General features: G+C 41.9%; 1 protein-coding gene across 2 annotated transcripts; it reads left to right on the top strand.

The window, feature by feature from the left end:
- Window positions 1-776: 776 nt before the first annotated feature.
- On the top strand, window positions 777-22,967 carry LOC123775088 (sodium-dependent proline transporter). 2 transcript variants are annotated; one of them, XM_045769940.2, is made up of 14 exons: window positions 777-1,036; window positions 8,765-8,963; window positions 9,499-9,784; window positions 10,002-10,148; window positions 10,537-10,675; window positions 11,546-11,680; window positions 12,190-12,293; window positions 16,317-16,441; window positions 17,442-17,619; window positions 17,988-18,123; window positions 18,630-18,761; window positions 20,655-20,822; window positions 21,202-21,307; window positions 21,467-22,967. In XM_045769940.2, the coding sequence occupies exons 1-14, from the start codon at window positions 1,025-1,027 to the stop codon at window positions 21,583-21,585; spliced, it is 1,986 nt and encodes a 661-aa protein (XP_045625896.1). In that variant the 5' UTR covers window positions 777-1,024; the 3' UTR covers window positions 21,586-22,967. The 2 variants fall into 2 exon arrangements, with proteins under 2 accessions (XP_045625896.1, XP_045625894.1); XM_045769938.2 differs by lacking the exon at window positions 777-1,036 and adding an exon at window positions 3,933-4,097.
- Window positions 22,968-25,577: the final 2,610 nt, after the last annotated feature.

Here is a 25,577-nt window from a genome sequence, read left to right as displayed (position 1 = left end):
ACTATCGCTCACAAGATTGGTTTGGGATCCACAATGACGCTAAAAACTCTTAAAACCTGTCTTAAGAGGACATATATGAGCCTCAAAGAAACAGGTGATAACATACTGGCAGACAGACAAAAGCCTATTACACGCCACCCGCGTAAAAGCCTAGCGCTATGCTAAACATTCTGTTCATTCATGTAACTGTAGTACCTCCCTTAGTTTGTTTATGTGTGGCCCCACGTGAGTGTGCGTGCGTGTGCGTGTGTAGGATTGCGTCACTAGTAGCATTATCAGCTTTCTGGCTGGAATATTCCTCATCCTTGGGCAACTTTCCTAACCCAGACCACGTAACTAGCCAGGTAGGGAATGTTTCCAATATTACTACCCTTCACATCAGACGTTATCCGCCGCCATTTTTAGCTAGCTTTTCTCCATAGCTCTCTCTATTGAAGAATATCATTTTTAGCAGCATATAATTATCAAATAAGGCGCAGGAGAAATGGAAAGAACATCATAAAATTACGGCAAGCGAAGAGGAGAGAGGCAGAGCTGCGCGGGAACACCTCCCCGGACCGAGTTTCCACCGTGTATTTCTCCAACCTTTCCCCACCTATTAAACACATCTCACCATCATACACATCCTCAAAGATAACTTAGACACATAACAAACCCCCTTTCCCCCCTCTGGGCCAGCTCCGACCACCAGTGAAAGAGGGGATCGAACGGTGCTAAAGCGAGGGGAAGCTAGAGAAGAAGGGAACCTCCGACCCCTGGCAATGGCCGGCACATGCGCCCAGAGTAACTGGACCTGGAGAGTGTAAACGTTGGCTGCCGGGCTTTCTTCACTCTTCAGTCACTCACACAACCTGCTGGGGGGAGAGCCAGCCAGCCACGCAACACACGCGCGTGTAACACACACACACATACACACACGCTGATAAAATCCTGTGAAGAAGGCCGGAAATATCGAGGCAATTATAAGTGTGGTCGAAGGCGGCGTTGTAGCAGGACTTAACCTGCTTATCTGGGGCCGGAAACCATGCCTAAAAAGGTGAGCTCTGACGGTCGATTATTGTGTGACGCTGCCGGTGTAGGTATTGATTGTGTGGTGGGGGTGGTTATGGTGTGGTGGGGGTGGTTATGGTGGGGTGGTTATGGTGTGGTGGGGGTGGTTATGGTGTGGTGGTTATGGTGTGGTGGTTGTGGTGGGGTGGGGGTGGTTATGGTGTGGTGGGGGTGGTTATGGTGTGGTGGTTATGGTGTGGTGGTTGTGGTGGGGTGGGGGTGGTTATGGTGGGGTGAGGGTGGTTATAGTGTGGTGGTTATGGTGGGGTGAGGGTGGTTATGGTGTGGTGGGGGTGGTTATGGTGTGGTGGGGTGGGGGTGGTTATGGTGTGGTGGTTATGGTGTGGTGGGGTGGGGGTGGTTATGGTGTGGTGGGGATGGTTATGATGTGGGGGTGGTTATGGTGGGGTGGGGGTGGTTATGGTGTAGTGGTGGGGGTGGTTATGGTGTGGTGGTGGTGGTTGTGGTGTGGTGGGGGTGGTTATGGTGTGGTGGTGGTGGTTATGGTGGGGTGGGGGTGGTTATGGTGGGGTGGGGGTGGTTATGGTGGGGTGAGGGTGGTTATGGTGGGGTGGGGGTGGTTATGGTATGGAGTGGTGGTGGTGGTTATGGTGTGGTGGGGGTGGTTATGGTGTGGTGGGGGTGGTTATGATGGGGTGGGGGTGGTTATGGTGGGGTGGGGTGGTTATGGTGGGGTGGGGGTGGTTATGGTGGTGGTGGGGTGGTTATGGTGTGGTGGGGTGGTTATGGTGTGGTGGTTGTGGTGTGGTGGGGGTGGTTATGGTGTCGTGGTGGTGGTTATGGTGTGGTGGTGGTGGTTGTGGTGTGGTGGGGGTGGTTATAGTGTGGTGGGGGTGGTTATGGTGGGGTGGGGTGGTTATGGTGTCGTGGGGTGGTTATGGTGTGGTGGTGGTGGTTGTGGTGTGGTGGGGGTGGTTATGGTGTGGTGGTGGTGGTTATGGTGGGGTGGGGGTGGTTATGGTGGGGTGAGGGTGGTTATGGTGGGGTGGGGGTGGTTATGGTATGGAGTGGTGGTGGTGGTTATGGTGTGGTGGGGGTGGTTATGGTGTGGTGGGGGTGGTTATGATGGGGTGGGGGTGGTTATGGTGTGGTGGGGATGGTTATGGTGTAGTGGTGGGGGTGGTTATGGTGGGGTGGGGGTGGTTATGGTGGGGTGGGGGTGGTTATGGTGTGGTGGGGTGGTTATGGTGTGGTGGGGTGGTTATGGTGTGGTGGTGGTGGTTGTGGTGTGGTGGGGGTGGTTATGGTGTCGTGGTGGTGGTTATGGTGTGGTGGTGGTGGTGTGGTGGGGGTGGTTATAGTGTGGTGGGGGTGGTTATGGTGGGGTGGGGTGGTTATGGTGTCGTGGGGTGGTTATGGTGTGGTGGTGGTGGTTGTGGTGTGGTGGGGGTGGTTATGGTGTCGTGGTGGTGGTTATGGTGTGGTGGTGGTGGTTGTGGTGTGGTGGGGGTGGTTATAGTGTGGTGGGGGTGGTTATGGTGTGGTGGGGTGGTTGTTATGGTGTGGTGGGGGTGGTTATGGTGTGGTGGGGGTGGTTATGGTGTGGTGAGGGTGGTTATGGTGTGGTGGTGGGGGTGGTTGTGGTGGGGTGAGGGTGGTTATAGTGTGGTGGGGGTGGTTATGGGGCGGTGAGGGTGGTTATGGTGTGGTGGGGGTGGTTATAGTGTGGTGGGGGTGGTTATAGTGTGGTGGGGGTGGTTATGGTGTGGTGGGGTGGTTGTTATGGTGTGGTGGGGGTGGTTATGGTGTGGTGGGGGTGGTTATGGTGTGGTGAGGGTGGTTATGGTGTGGTGGTGGGGGTGGTTGTGGTGGGGTGAGGGTGGTTATAGTGTGGTGGAGATGGTTATAGTGTGGTGGGGGTGGTTATGGGGCGGTGAGGGTGGTTATGGGGCGGTGAGGGTGGTTAAGGTGTGGTGGTGGGGATGGTTATGGTGTGAATTAGCTGTTGGATGAAGGACTATACTGGCGTACAACACCTGTGGTTGGTTGTTGAATAAATCACAGAACTATATGTTTAACATATCTCTTACCGTGTGTGGTAATATGTGTGGCCATGTCTGGTAGAAAATAATAATAATAATAATAATAATAATAATAATTATAATAATAATAACATACTAAATAAACTATTGTCTCGATCTTACACGTTTCCATCTTGCACATCTCGGTCTTGCACGTTTCGTATGTCTGTTGCAGGAGGTGAACGTGAGACAAGGACATTACATCGATTTCTAAACCTCACTCTTATATTGACCTCAAGGGGCACTTTAGTGACCTTATTTCACTTCACCCAGTTGATCGGCGCCGTTCACTTTATCCACACATGAAATCGCTGACACACTTTTCTTGAACAGGTAATTGTTCCGCTCCCTCCGTGTTCGACCCGCACCTCAGTAAACACTTCAACACGTACCAATATATCCTAAACACCTAACATGAGAACAAGAAAGGAAATTGCAGGCGATGAGTCACAATAACGTGGCTAAAGTATGTTGACCAGACCACACACTAGAAGGTGAAGGGACGACGACGTTTCGGTCCGTCCTGGACCATTCTCAAGTCGATTGTGAGAATGGTCCAATCGACTTGAGAATGGTCCAGGATGGACCGAAACGTGGTCGTCCCTTCACCTTCTAGTGTGTGGTCTGGTCAACAAGAAAGGAAATGTGTGTTAGCCTATACAGAACAGCTTTTCTATATTTCCACCCGGACTTATTCATATAGCCTAGGCTTGGAACACTCAGCAACCCAGCGTCTATTAACCTAACTTAGGCCTAAATACACACAGAATTATAATATATAATAATCATATTTTAATACATATGTTAAAATTGACGAATGTATCTTTGGGTCGACTACAGCTTGGAGGCACAGGACCCGAGGACGAGTAGTGTGTAAAGTGTTTGTAGTTCCTAATCAATTATGGAGTTATATGAATGTCCAACCCATCCTTTTATTGAGCAAATGGGAGACCTTTGACGAGCCGCCGGCTTCCTGTCCTCATCATGGCCACTAGTGACCCTCAGGTAAGTTTTTTACGCAGACAAAAAAAGGTTGCAAATAGTAGTCGGGAAAGAGCTGGAAACGTTTATTGCCGCTAAGTGAATTCTTTTTCCCGCAACAAAAATTCTCCGCCTCAGCAAAATTGATCGTCGCAAGTAAAACATTCGCTGCTGACATAATAACTTTCACACAAATCCGAGCAACCTATCATAATGTTTATTACCCTTATTTCTACATGGCCTGGACGGTAGAGCGACGGTCTCCCTTCATGCAGGTCGGCGTTCAATCCTCGACCGTCCAGGTGGTGGGCACCATTCCTTTATCCTTGTCCTCATATCCCTTAGTTACTTAAGTGTTTTCTTCTGATAATTACCAATACCATTCATTGGTTTATTAGTATAGGTCATGTTACCCATTTACTGCTAGGTAAATATCAGGTGTAAGGGTTTCCTAGGCCAACAACTGATGTTCCCCAGGATGCAACCCACGATATTTGCTTAACTCTCAGGTACCTGTTTACTGCTAGGTGAACAGAGAAATCAGGTGAAAGGAAACATAGCCAAACGTCTCGAATCGAACCTAGTATTATTCATTTGTGAGCAATGTATATACATCGCATGTGTATTGAACCGGAAATGTTTGCGTTGAAATTATTCGGGCGAAGGAGAAAAATGATCTGATCAAAGCGTACAATTATCCAAGCGAATTGAATACATTATCCATGAGAACAGTATACAATTATTTTGTCAAAGTGTACGATTATTTGGGCCAAATGTATAATCATAATTACTCATAAAATGTATAAAAATAATTACATAATTAATTGGTGTTATCTTAAAGCTGATGCATGACTTTTTCCCTGACAAAGTTAGGCTTTAGCATGGAACATTGACACCGGTAAAGAGAGCTCTGACCTCCGTCTAGAAAGTACAAGACCATTATCCCACCAACAAAGCCGCGACTGCTTATAACAAGGAATAGTTGCTCCATTTAAGTCATTTGTGTTGATTATTGACCGATTAAAACTATCATTTATGGAAGAATAGCCTCATTTCATAAATTTTTAACTAATTTAAATTTTCTGATCGGCTGATTTTCTTCATATAAATATTCTATATACACAAACTACATTTCATACATTGTTAACCGAGTGTATTAAAGTAGTATAATTGTGTGTGTGTAAGGTTGAGGGGTATTTTATTATGTACTAGCTCTTGGACCCCTCCTTTCGAACCATCTTTTGTCTAATGTATTTCCTTCCAACCAAATTTTATGTTAGACATATATAATAGTTGTAGATATTTCTCTCTCTCACACACACATCCCCAGGATGCAGCTCACAACGTACCTATTTACTACTAGGCGAACAAAGGCATCAGATGAAAGAAACTACCTGTTTGTTTCTGCCTCAGCCGGGAATCAAACCCCGGTTCCTAGACTACGAATCCCTAACACTATCCGCTCGGCCGTGTGTATGTGTGTGTGTGGCTATGCATGTATGTATGAGTGGGGAGGGAATGGGAGGAATGAGGGGACTCCTATGTCATCTCCGGAAATGTGTAACAGAAATAACTTACCATGATTTACCTCTTGGTATCACATGTTTCTTGCCACATGTGTGTGCTAGTTCTGTCACCCTCGCCGCTGTGCTTCGTCATTAGGGACGAAGTGTGGGTGTACTCACTTAGTTATGCTTGTGGGGGTTGAGCTCTGGCTCTTTGGTCCCGCCTCTCAACTGTCAATCAACGGGTGTACAGATTCCTGAGCCTATTGGGCTCTATCATATCTACACTTGAAGCTGTGTATAGAGTCAGCCTCCACCACAGGTTCTATTATGACTTGTTATGCACCCTACCCCAATATTACATACTCTTCCATGCTCTACTGTCATATTACATGTTCGTACGTGCCCCATTATTATATTACATGATCGTGTGTGCTGTACTGTAGTATTACGTGCCCTAACCTGAGACCCTATCACATACACTTGTGTATGTGATAGGGTCTTATTACATACACTTGTGTATGTGATAGGGTCTTATTACATACACTTGTGTATGTGATAGGGTCTTATTACATACACTTGTGTATGTGATAGGGTCTTATTACATACACTTGTGTATGTGATAGGGTCTTATTACATACACTTGTGTATGTGATAGGGTCTTATTACATACACTTGTGTATGTGATAGGGTCTTATTACATACACTTGTGTATGTGATAGGGTCTTATTACATACACTTGTGTATGTGATAGGGTCTTATTACATACACTTGTGTGATCTATTGTAATATTACGTGCTCTTTTGTGCCGTATCCTAGTATGGCATAGCATTACATTCGGTTGTTCGTTGTGTTGCCTAAATTTACCTGAGGCTCACAATCTTTAGTGGCTTTAACGGGGGCAGGAAGCATCTCCTGTTGTCTGTTTGTGGTTTGTTGAACTTGACGGTGTTGTCCCTTGTGTGTGTTATATTGTGGTTTGTTGAACTTGACGGTGTTGCCCCCTTGTGTGTGTTATATTGTGGTTTGTTGAACTTGACGGTGTTGTCCCCTTGTGTGTGTTATATTGTGGTTTGTTGAACTTGACGGTGTTGTCCCCTTGTGTGTGTTATATTGTGGTTTGTTGAACTTTGACGGTGTTGTCCCTTGTGTGTGTTATATTGTGGTTTGTTGAACTTGACGGTGTTGTCCCTTGTGTGTGTTATATTGTGGTTTGTTGAACTTTGACGGTGTTGTCCCTTGTGTGTGTTATATTGTGGTTTGTTGAACTTTGACGGTGTTGTCCCTTGTGTGTGTTACATTATGGCTTGTTGAACTTGACGGTGTTGCCCCCTTGTGTGTGTTACATTGTGGTTTGTTGAACTTGACGGTGTTGCCCCTTGTGTGTGTTACATTATGGCTTGTTGAACTTGATGGTGTTGTCCCCTTGTGTGTGTTACATTGTGGCTTGTTGAACTTGATGGTGTTGTCCCTTGTGTGTGTTACATTGTGGTTTGTTGAACTTGACGGTGTTGCCCCTTGTGTGTGTTACATTATGGCTTGTTGAACTTGATGGTGTTGTCCCCTTGTGTGTGTTATATTGTGGTTTGTTGAACTTGACGGTGTTGCCCCTTGTGTGTGTTATATTGTGGTTTGTTGAACTTGACGGTGTTGCCCCTTGTGTGTGTTACATTGTGGCTTGTTGAACTTGATGGTGTTGTCCCCTTGTGTGTGTTACATTGTGGTTTGTTGAACTTGACGGTGTTGTCCCTTGTGTGTGTCACATTGTGGCTTGTTGAACTTGACGGTGTTGCCCCTTGTGTGTGTTATATTGTGGTTTGTTGAACTTGACGGTGTTGTCTCTTGTGTGTGTTACATTGTGGCTTGTTGAACTTGATGGTGTTGCCCCTTGTGTGTGTGTGTTACATTGTGGCTTGTTGAACTTGACGGTGTTGCCCCCTTGTGTGTGTTACATTGTGGCTTGTTGAACTTGACGGTGTTGCCCCTTGTGTGTGTTACATTGTGGCTTGTTGAACTTGATGGTGTTGTCCCTTGTGTGTGTTACATTGTGGCTTGTTGAACTTGATGGTGTTGTCCCTTGTGTGTGTTACATTATGGCTTGTTGAATTTGACGGTGTTGTCTCTTGTGTGTGTTACATTTGACCTTTTAAAGTAATCTGAATTAATATCTTCCAATGTGTTCAGTCCTGTAATATTAATTAAAGATATCGATAAGATTGGCCCTCTCATGTCTGGATTGTAGTGTAGTTAGTCGTGTGGCCCGCAACCAGTCTTGGTATGAAAGTTGACTTAGTTCTGGGGCGGATTTTTGTTACTTTGTGCTGAACTTTTCTCTAAAGCATATATGTCCTGAAGATAAGATCTCCATGCTTGCATCCAGTAGACCAGATGGGGACGCTCCAGTGACTTCTACAGGTGAATAACTAGTTCGTTTTTGACCTCTGAAGCAAAAGTTCGTTTGATTTTTTTTCCTAAAGTTTGATTGAATTTTTGTTTACCTCAGCTCCTGTTTGTTCAACAACTTTCAATGACTGATGGATCATAATTTCCAGGTGTTTTTCCCAGATACAATATTTATGTACCTAAGCCATATACAACTTTACCATTGTGATCATTGCTGTCATCTTATATGTGCTATCAATATGCTTTATTGTGCCTATTAATCTTTGTCAAATTATCAGTCTATAGCTATAGCTAATCTCTTTATGTATGTACCTTTACCTAAATAAAAATTATTATTATTATTATTATTATCATAATGCTATCAATCAGAGCTATCAGTGTACTTTAATATACCTACTAGTGTCTCTCTCATTTTTTTCGTACAATGTACCTGTTAACATTATAAAAACATTGCTAGAATTTACTTACTTAATATTACTTAATATTAGTGACTTTAAAAGAATGCAAACACAATGCTGTGTACTCTCACAAACTCTATGTACCTTCTTGTATATATACAACTAAATAAACTATCATTGATCATAACAGATAGAGAGAGAGAGAGAGAGAGAAAGAGAGAGAGAAAGAGAGAGAGAAAGAGAGAGAGAGAGAGAGAGAGAGAGAGAGAGAGAGAGAGAGAGAGAGAGAGAGAGAGAGAGAGAGAGAGAGAGAGAGAGAGGTAGAGAGAGTTAGAGAGAGAGAGAGAGAGAGAACGAGAGAACTAACCGCTGGATGTCCCAACAGACCGTTGCCTTGGAGACGGACGCCAACGAGATCAGAATCACTGTGAACCGGGCCGAGGATGACAAGAGCATCAGCATCAATGACGAGGGACGAGATGTGTGGGGAAGCAAGATCGAGTTCCTCCTCTCTTGTCTCTCCTTTGCTGTCGGCCTCGGTAACATCTGGCGCTTCCCATACCTGTGTTACCGCAATGGAGGAGGTGGGTAATGGGGGCAGGTGTGGGTGGTGGACTGGTGTGTGGGGAGTTGTGGGAGGTGAACAGGTGTGAGTGATGGACAGGTGGAATGGTGTGTTGATTGACAGGTGTGTGAGCAATGGGCAGGTGTGAATTTGTATGAATAAATTCCATTCTGAGCCATCAGTCCCCACAGCATCCTGTTTGAGCCATCAATTCCCAAAGCATCTTGTCCTGATTCATCAATCCTCACAGCATCCTGTACTGAGCCATCAATCCCAACAGTATTTTGTTCTAAATCATCAATCCCAACAGCATCTTGTCCTGAACTATTGATCCAAATAGCATTCCTTCCTGACCAATCAATCCTCACTGCATTCCTTCCTGACCAATCAATCCTCACAGCATGCCTTCCTGAGTACTCCATCTCCATAGCATCCCTCTATGAACCATCACCCCCCCCCCCACAGTATCCTCTCCTGAGCCCTGAATCCTAGCAGCATCCTGTCCTGAACCATCAGTTAAAAATTAAAATTTGTATATTCCTTTTCTCACACAGGCGCCTTCTTAATACCGTACGTGATCATGCTTTGCATCACCGGATTGCCTCTCTTCTTCTTCGAGCTAAGTCTGGGACAGTTTGGAAGGGAAGGTCCCATCACCATTTGGAAGGTGGTGCCACTCTTCCAGGGTGTGGGCGTTGGCATGTTCATGATCGCCTTCTTCATCGCGCTCTACTACAACGTCATCATCGCTTGGGCACTCTTCTACCTCTTTTCTTCCTTCACGGCCGAGCTGCCCTGGCAGTCGTGTGACCACTGGTGGAACACTGCTGCCTGTAGAAGGTCAGTCTTCATGTACTCTGTGGTGGTGATAATCGTTAGTGTGATGTAATGGATGTAGTGAACACTATTTGATGCTAATCCCCTTATTGCTATATAACTCTGCCTACTTCTGCTTCATCAGGTGTTACCATTATTGTTTCCAACAACATTACTGTAACTACTCTAACCACAACACCAATGTTATCGGATGTCTGATCACTTGCCTTCTGTTCTTCAGGTTCGATGCCAAAAACTGCACAGCACACGAGGGCATCATGGCCACCAACGGCACCTGCTACTTCGAAAGTCAAGTTACACATAAAGACTGGGAGTCCCTCAACGTGACGGCCCAGAGCTTGAAACTTCCTGCAGACGAGTTCTTCCAGTGAGTAGTGCAGTTGACCACTGTGTGATTTTTGACAATTTTGTGTGATGGTTGAGCACAGTGGTGGTTATGGTTATGTTGACCATACAGTACTGATCAGTGTTGACTCTGCTCGATACTATACTGACAACAGTATTGACTGCACTTAATGCTATACTAACAGCAGTGCTGATCTGAGTGTTGACTATACTGGCCTGGCTATGCTTGTTATGCTGACCGTACTATACTGGTAGGATTATGCTGACTATAATTACCTCACTAAACTGGCCTCACTATGGTGACCAACCTGACTAGTTTGATCTTACTGTGCTGACTGGTGTCATGACTGATCTCACTATACTGAACTCGCTGTGCTACCCTTCTAATGTTGACCTCGCTATGCTTTCAGTAACTTCATGCTGGACATCTCTGAGGGGTTCCATGATGACGAAGGCCACAGCCTGCAGTGGCGGCTGTGTCTCTGCCTCATCCTCTCCTGGGTCATTGTCTTCCTGGGCCTCTTCAGGGGAGTCTCCAGTATGGGAAAGGTGAATCATTCTCCACAAGAATGTTAATCCTAAGAGTGTGGCTTATGTCAGTTGACGTATAGGGTGCGGCTTACATCAATTGAGGTTTTTCACTCTTAGAAAATTAGGTTGTGCTTATAAATCTCCTTATTTACCATGGTTTGAAATTCCTCTGGCTATTACTGTATTGCCTAATAAAAAAATCAACTTTGGTATTGTACATGAAAGTTGTTAATTAGAAATTTTTTGGAGAATATAGCATCAATGTGCCCAAAAAATTATAAAAGATGTGTACTGTATTAAGTTTTGAGATTAATTTTGGTGTTTATCTGTAGTCAACCATATTAATTTTGATTCTTTCTCAGATCCTATAAAAATAAATATAAAATCATGAGGGTAAATTTTTTAACTAAATTTTAGGAACTGATATCAACATCAGAATTGATGTGAAATTCTTTTAATCCAAGAACTATATAAATTTTTTCCTTCATGTTTTTCCTCTCAATTGGAAATAAACTCATTAATGTATTTTTTTTTTAAATCTTCAAGAGTTTCACATAGAAAAGTAATGACTGAATTATTCACTTCAAGGTTAAGGTTCAAAAAAAAAGTAAAAGTATAAAAATTAAAAGTAAAAAGTATTTTGAACCTAATCTGTACAAAACAATTATTAGTTAGGTTAAGAACTCTACCTTAAAAAACACCAGCGTTGAATGTAATGAAACCCCATTTTCTGGGGGAGACCCGGGGAGCCTCCGGGTCTTCCCCCAGAAAACCATTTACATATATTGTAATTACTGAAACAAATTGTCTATATGTATAGATGAAAATTGATTTTGTTTACTAAAAGCAATTACTGGCTTGTTGCTCAGATGTTTTGGTCTCCTTCAGGCTGTCTACTTCACAGCGCTCTTCCCCTACACCGTCCTCATCATCTTGTTTGCCAGGGCTGTCACTCTCCCCGGCTACCTACAAGGCATCTCATTCTACATCACTCCTCGGTGGCACCATCTTCTCCATGCCAGGGTCAGTGCCTAGTGCCAGAGTCAGTGATTGATGCCAGGATCAGTGCCTAGTGCCAGGGTCAGTGATTGGTGCCAGGGTCAGTGCCTAGTGCCAAGATCAGTGATTGATGCCAGTTTCAGTTCTCATATGTACCACAAAGGTGGCATATGGTTATACTGCAGTTGAATGCTTATCTGTGATATTTGTAAGGCTTTATTCATAACAATTTACATTAATAATTATAGTACTATACAAATCATAAGACTTCTAGCTGGACTGAATAGATGAACAACAGTGTAAATCAAACTTAACATTTAAGACACAAAAAAAAAATTAGGTAACATTGTCGACCAAACCACACACTAGAAAGTGAAGTAACGAAGACACAATCGGCTTGAGAATGGTCTAGGACGGACCGAAACGTCGTCGTCCCTTCACTTTCTAGTGTGTGGTTTGTTCAACATATTTTAGCCACGTTATTGTGACTCCTCGTCTGCATTAGGTGCCATTTATACTGACGTGTGCCACAGGTGTGGGCAGATGCAGCCATGCAGATTTTCTTCTCGCTTGGACCATGCTGGGGAGGACTCATCACGCTAGCATCTTATAACAAGTTCACCAATAATTGTCTAAGGTAATACATGCTCTCCCTCCTAGTACAGTTGGCTTTGTTCTTGACTCAAAATCAGGGATTGCCTGTTCGATTCCTGGGTAAGACAGATTATTTTATTTATTTGTTTATACACAAGAAGACACATTGGGTTGAGATGTAACAAGTACATACATTGGGGTTTGAGTGTAACATTTTTTCAAAGCTAACATGCATAACATTTTGAAAAGCATTGCAGAGCAAAAAGAAGAAAGACAAGAAAGAACTATATGAATGACACAGGTTGTAAAACGAGCATTGGTAAATAAGAGGGACCTCTGGAGAATATATAAATCCACAATGGACATCATTTATTGTGAGTTATACAAAAGAGCACTAAACTCGGCCACTAAGAAAAATCATTTCAGCCAAAAGAAACTACGAAAGAAAAATTGGCCAAAACATAAAGAAAGATCCAAAATCGTTCTGTGCCTATATAAGAGGTAAAACCAAAACAAAGGACTCCGCTGGACCCATAATAGATGAAACTAACCAAGCTATAATGGATGATAAAAGGGCAGCAAATACTCAAAATAATTATCCTACATCAGTGTTCACACTCGAAAGGTTGGATGACATCTCATCACCCACACAAATGTTTGAAGGAGGAAGAGAGAATCAATTTATGGATATACCCATAACATGCAAAATAATTAGAAAGAAATTGATAAATTAAAAGACTCAAAAGCCCCAGGTGTGGATGGAATCCAATCCAAAGTCTGGCAGAAGAACTATGCCTACTGCTGAAACTACTTTCTCAAAATCTCTGGACCAAGCGGTAGTCCCCCTAGATTAGAAATATGCAAATGTCACCCTATTTTCAAAAAAGGCAGAAGGAGCTCAGCAGAAAACTACTGACCAATCAGCTTTACATCACACATCTGCAAGCTCATGGAGAGAATCCTCAGGGAGGGAATCATTCACCATCTTTCAGTGAACAATCTTGAACACTCAACACAACACGGGTTTGTTAAAAACAGATCCTACCTTACAAACCTGCTCACATTTTTGGAAACTGTAACCAGCTACTCAGACAAAGGAACTCTGGTGGTTCCTTTGTCCACCAGTATACTTGGATTTTGCTAAAGCTTTTGATAATAATAATAATAATTTTATTTAGGTAAGGTACATACATAAAGAGATTTTACAAAGTTTGTTGGCTTTATAGATAGAGCTAGTACATACAATGCCTAAAGCCACTATTACGCAAAGCGTTTCGGGCAGGAAAAGTACCTTAAAAACCACAAAAGTACCATGTGGTACTTTTTGATAAGGTACCACATGAAAGACTGGCAAGGAAATTACAGGCCCATGGAATAAATGGTAAAATATTAGAAAGGATAAAACAATGGTTGAAGGAAAGAAAACAAAGGGTAATGTTGAATGGAAATGAATATGAATGAAGAAATGTGATAAGTGGGATGCCATGAGGGTCCATGGGACCTACCCTTTCTGTCACATACGTCAATGACATAGATGAGAATATTACAAACCATATAATGAAATTTGCAGATGACACAGATTTATGGCAACGTAAAGTGGGAAATGGTAATGATAGTGAAGCCTTACAAAGAGATCTACATGAACGCCACAAATGGTCAGAAGACTGGCAAATGCTTTTTAATATCGACAAATGCAAGACCTTGCATGTGGGGCATAACAACCCATGCCACGACTACCAAATTATAGCATTACATTACAGGAGATTGATGAAGAAATGTACCTTGGAGTCAAAATCCACCACTCATTAAAAGTTGCACAACAGGTGGGTTGTAGCAGTCGGAAAAGCTAACCAAACTCTTGGGATAATCAAGCATACTTTTGACTGCACGGAAAAGGAGGTAATGGTTCAACTGTATAAATCTCTGGTGCATTTGGATTACTGTATCCAAGCATGGAGACCTCATTTTCAAAAGGATATAGCTGCTCTGGAGAAAGTGCAACACCAGGCAACAAAAGTCATTCCAAAGATGTGTCATCTCTCATATCAGGAATGCTTAAAGGCCACAGGGCTAACAACATTGCAAACCAAGCATGACAGGGCGGATCTCGTTGAAACTTAAAATGCTGAACAAGTTAGAGGATGTTGATCCGTATATTTTCTTCGGAAGGTCAGATGTAACACAAACAAGGAGCAATGGTTTCAAGCTCAACAAACCACAATGTAGGACTGAGGGACAGGAGATGCTTTTTCAACCACAGGGTTATTAACCTATGGAACTGCTTACCCGCTGAAGCTGTAACAGCCAAAACTGTATTGAGTTTAAAAATATACCCGGAAAAGACCATCAAGGCAAATGGGGGGACCTTCGATAAGCTGCCGGCTTCCTGTCCTCAACGAGGCCACTAGGGTTAGTTGCCCTCAGGTAAATCAGGTGTTTCAGGCAGGTCCTTAAGCTAAACAATAAAGGTAAGAGAGTTTGAGTTTAACATAATAACTACATTATAAATTGATAGAATAGATTATTTTGTTGAAGTTGAATGCCTTAAGTTCAGTACTAAATTGGGTGAGTGGGGTAGCACAAAGTGGAGAACTATGAGGATGATATCAGGTACTTTCTGGTTGTACTTTTGAATAAAGTATAGGTTGGAAAATGCTTTAATTCATTAAGAGACGAGTTCCATATACTGGGTCCTTTTATTTGCATGAAGTGCTTGCACAGATTTAGTCTTGACTCTAGGAATGTCAAAGAGATATTTATTTCTGGTGTAGTGTTCATTGGTTCTGTTACATCTATCAAGGAAGAGTTTCAAATCAGTACTGTATTAGTATTTAGGAATAAGATTTTGTACATATAAATAACACAAGAGAATGTGTGGAGTTAGGGTGTGTTTAGCATATCAGGTGGGGAGTTTGACTGGGGCGGTACATCTGTCAAATGATAACGCAGGTGTCCTAAGGCCAGCTCAGCGTGGACAGAAACGTCGCGTAGAGCAAAAGGGCAAATCCCTTCTTCTCAGGGATTTAAACAGAGGGGCTGTGTGTTGTCTGAAGATAGTGATTGTTATAATTATGATAACAGATTTTTGCTGGGGAATGATGGGCTTGAGGTAATTTACAGTGGTTGAACCCCATGCACAGATACTGTATGTTAGATAGGGATGGATCAGCAAGTAGTACAGTGAAAGGAGAGCAAATGGTTTGGCATGTGTTCTTTTCGTGTTCTGTTCGCACGTGTTCTGGGGAGCTGGTCGGCCGAGCGGACAGCACGCGGGACTTGTGATCCTGTGGTCCTGGGTTCGATCCCAGGCGCTGGCGAGAAACAATGAATAGTTTCTTTCACCCTATGCCCCTGTTACCTAGCAGTAAAATAGGTACCTGGGTGTTAGTCAGCTGTCACAGGCTGCTTCCTGGGGGTGGAGGCCTGGTCAAGGACCGGGCCGCGGGGACACTAAAGCCCCGAAATTATCTCAAGATATCCTCAAGATAACCTCATCTAATGCCTCTGTCTGTTAAACAGTAAATAGGTACCTAGGAGTTAGGCAACTGTTGTGGTGTTGTATCCTGGGAAGGGGCAGCAGTTCAATCTTAGGGGACCTCAATGCAAGCCTAAAGTATGCATGTGTATGCGTAAATATCCACTAGAAAAACGAAATGAAAATTCTAAATGTTTTTGTGTTTCACCACATTATCAAGGAATATCTGTATCCCTTGACAATGTGATGCTCTTGAAAATGATAAGGACATTAGGTTATTGTTGCCTGAGTGCGTTGTGTAATGGTTACCAAATTTTGGTTGTCTATTAGTATGCTATGTCCACCTGTCCTTCGTGGTACTAATATCCACCTCCTGCTCAATCCTTATGACGGTTCAGACTGTTCAAGTCCCTTTTTTATAAACACAATAGGACATTTACTACCCAACTCTTTTTATCTCCTTGTGTGTGTGTCATTCTCTCTTTCCTATTTCTCTTCATTTTTCACCCCCTTTCCCCTCACCTCCCCTTTATCACATCATCCAACGAAGAATCTCACCAGTTTTATCTCTTATCTTCTGCCTTGTTGCAGGGATGCCATCATCATTAGTGTTGCCAACTGCATGACCAGCTTCTTCTCAGGGTTCGTCATCTTCGGCATTGTTGGCTTCATGGCTCACGAACTCGGGGTTCCTGTCGATCAGGTGGCGGCTCAGGGTCAGTTTTATAATTTTTATTTTTTTAAAGATTTTGAGAAAATGTAAATAATACTAGTACTGTAATTATGTAATAATAATAATAATAATATTGCAAGTTTTATTTATTAAATACTATTATTATGCCTATAATTTTTTTTATATCGTGTAAATACAGTTATTGTAGGTTATTTCTGGAGGTTTTGAGTTATCAGTGACATTAATAATAATAGGATAAAAGTCCACACTTATGTATTTGTGAATTTTATGTAAAGATTTACATCGTCTTTCTCACTTTCCTGAGTGCTTTGTCAAGGTCTGAGTACAGTACGTGGTTAGGACGAGACTTACATCTCAACGACTAATGCCAATAGTCGTTGAGCTGTAAGTCTCGTCCTAACTCAGACCTTGACAAGGCACTCAAGAATGAGAGAGAATTCGTGTAAATCTTTACATAAAATTCACAAATACATAAATGTGGACTTTTATCCTATGTTATTATGTCTGTGAGAAGACATTACCATTACTTATTAGTGATAATGCTATAATAATAATGATGATAATAATTTTTGTATTTATAAATGTTTACTCTTTCACAGTTAGTCATAAATAATGCAGGTGTCAGTAGTGATGTCAAAGTTTTGTGATCTGCAGGCCAAAGAACAGCTTAAAACAAACATATTTAATTAATGTAGTGGCAGAAAGGGGAGAATGAAGTATGCTCTCAAAACTACATACACATTAGCAATCAAAGCTTCCCAGGGGTAGCTTGGGTTAGGAATCATGGTCAGAAGAATAGACATTATTTTCACACAGGATTCAGGGAAAACACGAATTCACTCGTTTATTCGATCTAGAGCCTGTGGAGAGTGAGACTGGGAAGACTTTGTGCCCCTCTGTATTACGTTTCACTCATATAACATTTGCATCTTCCCCCTAGTATGATATGCACACTGTCACACAGTATGGTATTTGTGTGCCCCTCCTAACCCCTATGTGATACTTGATTTTATTCCACACAGGTGCTGGGTTAGCCTTTGTGGCCTATCCTGAGGCAGTCGCACGCCTCCCCATCTCTCCCCTGTGGTCTATCCTCTTCTTCATAATGCTGCTCACACTTGGCATCGGTTCCCAGTTCACCATCGTGCAGACTGTCATCACCTGTCTTGTTGATTTTCTGGAACTCCACAAACATCACAAGTGAGTTGACATAGTCTTGGAGCTCTATATAGGTACCATATGTGAGATGCCATAATCTTGGAGCTCTGTGTACATGTACCTCACATGTACCACATGTGAGGTACCATAATGTTCAGAGCTATGCACTTATCATGGAGTGTGATGATATGACTCGGGCATGAATTTCACCTGCCGTGATGTTTCCGTAAGTGAGCATATACTCGGGCAGAGGTTACCTGGCATGCATATTCATGTGGATATAAATAAGTGTGTGTATACTGTATGTGCAATTGACCGCTTAGCATTTATACCCGGGTAGATATAAACTTAAGATGTATCAAGAGTACAATATGTGAGTGATGTTAATGTGTTGGTTGTGGTTTTGACAGAAAGGTTTGCCTGACGGTGTGTGTGGTAGGATGCCTGATAGGCCTGACAATGTGCACCAGACATGGCATGTATATTCTGCAGTTGCTGGACAACTACTCTGGCACCTACTCTGCCCTCATGATCGGCTGTATTGAGGTGAGCAGCTCTGTTCAATTCTGTTTCCTCCTCCTCCTCTTTCTACTCATTAAACTTTTCATTGACTTTATCAATGATAAGTTATCCTATTAAATCTCTAATTAGCTTTAAGTTGCAACATTTAAAATTTGTTGATCTTGGGACATAGAAGCTCACCCAATAAACCTTTAGGTTCAGGACGTAGAAATCCTATTAAACCTTACAGAATATTAGCTAGCACTTTTAAATCTTACAAGGCCTTGATGTTACCCTGATTAAATCTCTCAAGTTCTTAAAGTTACTCCGTGAAATCTCAAAGGTTCTCACTGGAACCCAAGTAATCCTTTTAGTACTATGAAGAAAACCCTGTTTACCTCTCTTAATTTTTGTCACTAGGTCACATAACATAATGTTTGTCTCTTTATATTTATTCTCCCAATTCTGTTAACCTCTTTATCTTCATAACCCGAGTCCCATTACCCAGTTCACGTAACTGATTGCTGATCTCTCACTCTCCCCATCAACAGCTGTTTGCCATCTGCTGGGTGTACGGGGTTGACAACTTCATGAATGACATCAAACTCATGCTGGGGACGAAGCCCTTCCCCCACTATTATTGGAAGTACTGCTGGAAGTATATAACCCCTCTCAGCGTCTTTGTGAGTACCTGCCCTGGCAGTCCTTCCAAACCTTGTTGTTAGATGATGCTGTGACAGACCTGGAACACCTCATTGTTAGAAGCTGTCCTAGTGTTTCTTCAATATCTCCTTGTACACTAGTTAGATGCTGCAACAGTGCTCCTTTCAGATATCCTAATATGGTACTGTTATCTTGAGGTTATCTTGAGATGATTTCGGGGCTTTAGTGTCCCCGCGGCCCGGTCCTCGACCAGGCCTCCACCCCCAGGAAGCAGCCCGTGACAGCTGACTAACACCCAGGTACCTATTTTACTGCTAGGTAACAGGGGCATAGGGTGAAAGAAACTCTGCCCATTGTTTCTCGCCGGCGCCCGGGATCGAACCCGGGACCACAGGATCACAAGTCCAGTGGGCTGTCCGCTCGGCCGACCGGCTCCCCTGTAGTTAGATGCTTCCATAATAATTATTACAGACCTTCATGGAGTTATCCGCTGCCTCAATGTTTCTTCCAGCTCTCTTTGTGGCTAATCTGGCATATATTGTTGTTTTTCTTAAACACTGAAAACTTTGAATTTGCTGATTATGTTAAATGTTGTTTGCATTGTAATTGTAGGATAATACATTCTTTAAAAATTTATATATTTTTTCTTGTTCTTGTCCGAGTCATATCTGCTATACCTGTTAAATTTTGCATTTTTCCTGCAACATTGTATTCCATGTTAAATGTTGCTGTTAATTTACTGAATATATCAAATATTTTTTTTCATTTAAAAAAAAACTCATTGTTCTTGCTAACTTCCCTAGGCAATTGCAATTATTTTATTATTATTATTATTATTATTATTATTATTATGACGATGATAATGATGATATCAATGTTCATGTTACTGTTCTTGTAAAATTTAGCTGTTTTTTCATTGTTTAATCTGCCACTCTCCTTGTCAATGTTTCCTTTCCTTCTGATGGTTATATACAAAATTAATAGTTTTACAATATTATTTTATTACAGTATTTAGTTTGGTTTGTTACTACCATTGTCAACTGTCACTGTCTTTGCTGAATGTTGCTGGATATAATAATGATATAATAAATCATTGTGTCAGGAGACTGGCAGCCGGAGTGTATTCATACACATTAGGCTTATATCAAGTCCCTCCCCCCCCTCCCACCATTCCCAGGATGCAACCCCACAACAAGCTGACTAACTCCTGAATACCTACTTAGTTCTAGGTGAACAGGTGAATTGGGTGAAAGGAAATGCGCCCAAACACTTCTGTCCCGCCTGGGATTCAAACCTGGAATTCTTGGTCGTGTGTTGAAAATGAACCCAACTGTACTACTGGGACCCCTTTTATATATTAAATCTTACTTTGATAAAAAAAACTACCAGCATCGTTGTTAACTGTCTTGGCTGATCCTCCACAGCTAATCCTAATCCTCCTTAGCTAATCTAAGTAGCTGATCCTTTAGGGGTTAAAATTTGTTGTTGATATTGTTGTAAAAAATGTTCCTATTGTATTGATAAATATTGCACTTCTTGTGCAAATGCAACTTTAATGAAGTGAATGCATAAAAACAGAAGCTTACCTTTGAGATTGCCGATTCCTCTCTGTAAATGTTTGATTGGCACGAAGGCGAATTACCTCAGTTAAAAGCACACTACCTCAATTTGTGCCATTTTAAATTCAGAGACAGTTAACTTACTTTAAGTACAGGTAGAGTGCCTAGATTAATAATGTCAGTTTCTTAATCTAATGCTAGCTTACCTCTTGTGAATACCACTGCATCTTCTAGTGAATGTTAGCTTACCCCATATAGTTCAAGTCAGTTCTTTTACTGAATGTTTAATTATTCCATTGAACAGTATACCTTTCCTAGGCAAATGTTATCACCTCCCTTTTTCTCGTTTTACAGTTCATCTTGGTCTTCACATTCATCGACTACTCCCCATCTTTTTATGGTACGTACCACTTTCCCGTGTGGGCGGATGTCCTGGGTTGGGTGATCTCATTATCCTGCATTGCTGTCGTCCCAATTCGTGCAGCCTGGCTTATGGCTGGCAAGAGTGGACCTCTGTGGGCGGTGAGTGATTAATCCTTTTCATCATTTGATAGTGTGTGAGTATATGCTATACAATCTGCCTTTTTATCTCACTAGGTTCCATCAACAATAACTTATTTCCCCTACTCATTTGGCATCCAGTCTGTTCATTTGAGATAAGTTAAATAAGTTCCAGCTTATTCTGGGTATAATTATACAGTGATCTATCCTGTATACATTACCCTATCACTGGGTATAGTGATAGAATGAACAACCTATTGATTTTCTTCCTATTGGAAGAACATGCTACTATAGCGTATGTTCATTCATAGGATGAGTGGTGCTGCTTGATAACACACGCGCGCGCACACACACACACATCTCCATTATCCATTGACCATTGCACTTTCTCCCCTAACAGCGTGTGCAGCAGTTGTGCCGACCTGAGGCTGAATGGGGTCCTGAGAACAAGCGCCGCGACGATGCTTCTCTCAACTACATTGACTCCAAGACACCTCTGGCCTGCGGTGAGACCCCAGTTACACACACACACACACACAGTCTCTCTTTTTTTTCTTTTTCCTTTTTTAATGAAGATGGGCTCATTAGGAAAAAAAAGTATATATATATATATATATTTAATATTATACACATTCACACACAAATGTACGTGTTTGATGTTACAGATGATGAGGAGTATGAGATGGACCGTGAGTCTCCATACCTGACGAGGGTGTCGGAGGAATGGGAGGACGAGGAGGATGATGGTCTCCACATGAAGGCCCCCACTAGAGCCAAGGTCTAAACTACTGCATCGTGACACCACGTCCTTCTGGAGGCTGTTTGTGGTAACCAGAAGACCATGTGTTCCTGTGGTCTGCTAGTGGCTACCTTTGGGGAACTATGCAAGATGGCCTCCTCCTGATGTCTCCTAGTTGCAATTCAACTGGGTCAGGTTAGCCTGATGTTCTATAAAATATAGTGGCTATCAGATGGTTTGGCCTTACTTGGAGTCTCGTAATGGCTGCCTGTTTGGTCTGTAGTAAATGATCGAGTCCTTTCAGGGGGCCTGCTAGTGGCTACTTTATGGGAGACAATGCCAAATGGCTTTGACCCTATTGGGACTATTGGTAGTTGGCCCCTTTTTATTTGTCTCCAATGTGGTACAATATCTCATTTAGACCAGCTGTCCCTGGTACTCTCATTAGCTTTCTGCCTGATACTGGTACTTATCTTACCAGGAGACCTTGCAGAAACTCACATCAATTTGACCTTTAGCGAAGAGCACTGTAGTACCTGTGAAGATCATTTATGTGACTCCATTGGAGCCAATCTTCCTCTGGAGATATACATTACCTAAGTGTAGATGATGTCATTTGCAGGTATAACAAGTCTCTTACAGGTGACCTTACCCTGAGATCGTAAACAGGGCTTCTCCTTCTGGAGATGGTATTCCCCTTAAACATGGATTTAAGTAGCTATTGGTCATGGAGTAGACCACAAATCCTCTACATACACGCTCTTTTTACCTATGTACCGGTACTTGTTGCGGGTCGTCGCAAAAGATTTTGCTCTGATAGACAAGGGAAGTCACACTTAAAGGATGCACTCCGTACGAATATAACCACCCACGACAGCCTGACTCGAATAAAAAACTAATTGTCATTCTAGTCTAGTTTTAACTTGATCTGTTTAAGGAAGTTGATTATAGTCCCATCAGTCTTGCTCACAAAGTTTCCATCCTCACATTAAGGTCTTAACAAAATTAAGCACCAAGACAAAACAAGCCAAGACAAAATCAACTTTCCCAATTACGTACTGTATATGCTGTTTAAACGTGAAAGCTCTCTCAAGTAATGAAACAAATAGACTTCTGTTAACAGAAAATATATTTCATAAGTTAAATTGGCATTTACATAATACGTCATTAAATAATGTACATTACTGTATCTATATACATTTCATTAACTCTGAGTATTTTATATATTTCATTAGGATTTAATGCACCATTGATTGCAATTTCCATAAATGTTGCCAATGTCTCTCATAAATATATATATATATTAATACAATACACACACACACACACTTTATTTATCTTTTATTTATATTTATTTATTAGGTAATTAGACACACACTGTATATGCATTTAGTCAATTATATGCAAATATATATTTGTATATGTGTTCATGTGTGTTTTTGTGTGTAAACATTTGGGCTCTAAGGTTGTCTTTGCCAGGGTGACCGTCGGGTTCCATGTGCAGGCCAGCTGATTACTGTTCCCTGTCCAAACAATATCCAAAATATTATAGATAAATGAAGACAAATTGATAAGACAATTAGAGAAAGGCAGAACCAATTAAAAAATTATGAAAGTACAGTAGACCTTTAGTGTATGGAGGCATATAGCATGGGCCTATCATTGCTAGGCTAGTGGGAATTGATTGAAAATAGGCCTCATTCAGCACGTTATACTGGTATAATTGACATCTAACTGATAGTGTTCATGAGAGTATCAGATATTTCTCAAAATATTTTATGGCTATTTCAATATAATTAAAACGTTTAGTTCATTGCATTCATTTTGAGCAATAAATAGCAGTATGGAAATGCTCACTCAACTGTAGTGAATTCTAAAATGTCTTGAAAATTACTTGAAATGTTCAGATGAATGAAAAACAAATGCTTGCAGAATTATATGAAAAGTATATTTTCTTCAGTAATGCAGGTGTTCAACCAGTTGAAAATGGCTTAAACAATATCAAGAATTGGAGTATAAATAAAACTTTGTTGACTGCAAATATTTTGTTTGCAATGTAAATGAATATGCACTGTAAATAAGAACAGAATTGCAATGTAATGAACTTAATGCAATGTACATGAACTTAGTTCACTGTGAATGTAACACATTAATTGTATTTTCAGTGATAATACAATACATTGTTTATTCAAAAGAATGTACTGTATGTACAAAGAACATATGAATAATGTACAATTGTAGGGACAGGAGTTACATAATCTATGAAGCCACTATTACACCAAACATTTCAGGCAAAATAACATGTTGCCAAGCAATGTCTTAACACCACAAACTCTGTATGTTATATTTCATAAATATAATAAGTCTCTCAGGAGTCAAGCCTGGGCCCGGGCCGGGCATGTGGCCGGGCATGCGTAGAAAACTCCCAAAACCTCCGTCAAGTTATGTCAAAGCATGGTAAGAACTGCCTAAAATTCACAATGGACCTTAAAAATGTCTTGCAATAATATCCAGTCTGTCATCTAGTTTTAGCCATTTGAAATACAGTATTGGAATATTAATAAAATCTTAAGACTGGCAGTGGACCTTTAACATTGCATGTGATAATATTTAGCAATGCAAACTGTCCAAATTTCTCCTCTATAAATACACCAATTATCCATGTAAAATATGTTCCAGTGTTGTGAATACAGTATTTGTTTGCAGTGATGTCACCTCTTCCATTCCTGGGAAGTGAGGTGGGAAGGGAGGAAGGGGGGAGACGAGAAGTGGAGAAATGAGGATGGGGGATGGTATAGTAGAAGGTCACACCTCCAGCTCCATCCTACCCATCACCTCTGCCTCAGTCCATAGACCCCTTGTCACCTTCCCTCTGGGACTACAGACCCCTTGTCACCTTCCCTCTGGGACTACAGACCCCTTGTCACCTTCCCTCTGGGACCACAGACCCCTTGTCACCTTTGTTCTGGGATCACAGACCCCTTGTCACCTTCCCTCTGGGACCACAGACCCCTTGTCACCTTTGCTCTGGGACTACAGACTACTTGTCACCTTCCCTCTGGGACCACAGACCCCTTGTCACCTTTGCTCTGGGATCACAGACCCCTTGTCACCTTCCCTCTGGGACCACAGACCCCTTGTCACCTTTGCTCTGGGACTACAGACTACTTGTCACCTTCCCTCTGGGACCACAGACCCCTTGTCACCTTCCCGTTACATTTGCTACACAAAAGGCACCCATCACTACAGGCAGCCTCCACCCTCCCTTCCTCCCATCTCTCCACCCCACATGAACAGAACTGAGACTCCAAGTGTGATCTCTGGGCTTGATTAAGGTCTCATGCATTTTGTAAGTACTGTACAGTATTACATACAGCACAATTAGTCATCGTCTGTCATTATTGTTTGGGTTTATATTGGCTACTGTTGCTCTAATTATACAAGTATTGTGACAAAACTTTTGGGGTTGTTTCAGTAGTATTGTATTCAAAAAGATCCCCAGATGCATCTGTAAGCTTGAAGTCAAACACCTCACACAGAGCATCATTCAAAAACACAAATTTCTCTCTTATTCTTGTTAGGTTAGGTTTGTTTATAGAGTAGTGATGGATTAACATGACTAGACTTGGAAAGACCATTTAAAACATTACTCGTTATTTATTACTATATGCGGTGCTGCACGAGATACAGGCTAATGTAATGAATCCAACTTGAATATTGACGTAGTTATCATTACATGTCACTTTGGTTAGGCTTTTATGAAGCGCGAGATTTGAATGCTTTTTATATCCCCCCCTTCTCTATCACACTCAGTGGTATAAAAGGTAGGCATTGTGGTACAGTAGTTATTTTGAGAGCTGCTTACAGGTGTGATGCCCTTTTGGACTTGATTCTGGTGGTATTCCAGGAAAATGTGACATAAATACTGGTACTTTGATATTGGAATGTCATGGAAATGTGACTTTTCAGACTTTATGCCAAAATTCCTTAGAAATGTGACCTGGGAACTCTTTGATACCAGTATTACATGGAAGATT

The sequence above is a fragment of the Procambarus clarkii genome, chromosome 92 (genome assembly GCF_040958095.1).
Source record: "Procambarus clarkii isolate CNS0578487 chromosome 92, FALCON_Pclarkii_2.0, whole genome shotgun sequence".
In the NCBI taxonomy this organism is placed as follows: Eukaryota; Metazoa; Arthropoda; class Malacostraca; order Decapoda; family Cambaridae; genus Procambarus; species Procambarus clarkii.
The sequence above is the reverse complement of the archived record's forward strand: the minus strand, read 5'-3'. Positions and strand labels throughout refer to the sequence as shown.

Bases quoted from the DNA above. Each gene is read 5' to 3' on its own strand.
- LOC123775088 (XM_045769938.2), top strand. From the start codon at position 4,077: ATGGCCACTAGTGACCCTCAG. The intron at 10,149-10,536 runs GTGAGTAGTGCA...CTATGCTTTCAG, and splicing joins CCTGCAGACGAGTTCTTCCA to TAACTTCATGCTGGACATCT. The intron at 20,823-21,201 runs GTGAGTGATTAA...CTCCCCTAACAG, and splicing joins AGAGTGGACCTCTGTGGGCG to CGTGTGCAGCAGTTGTGCCG.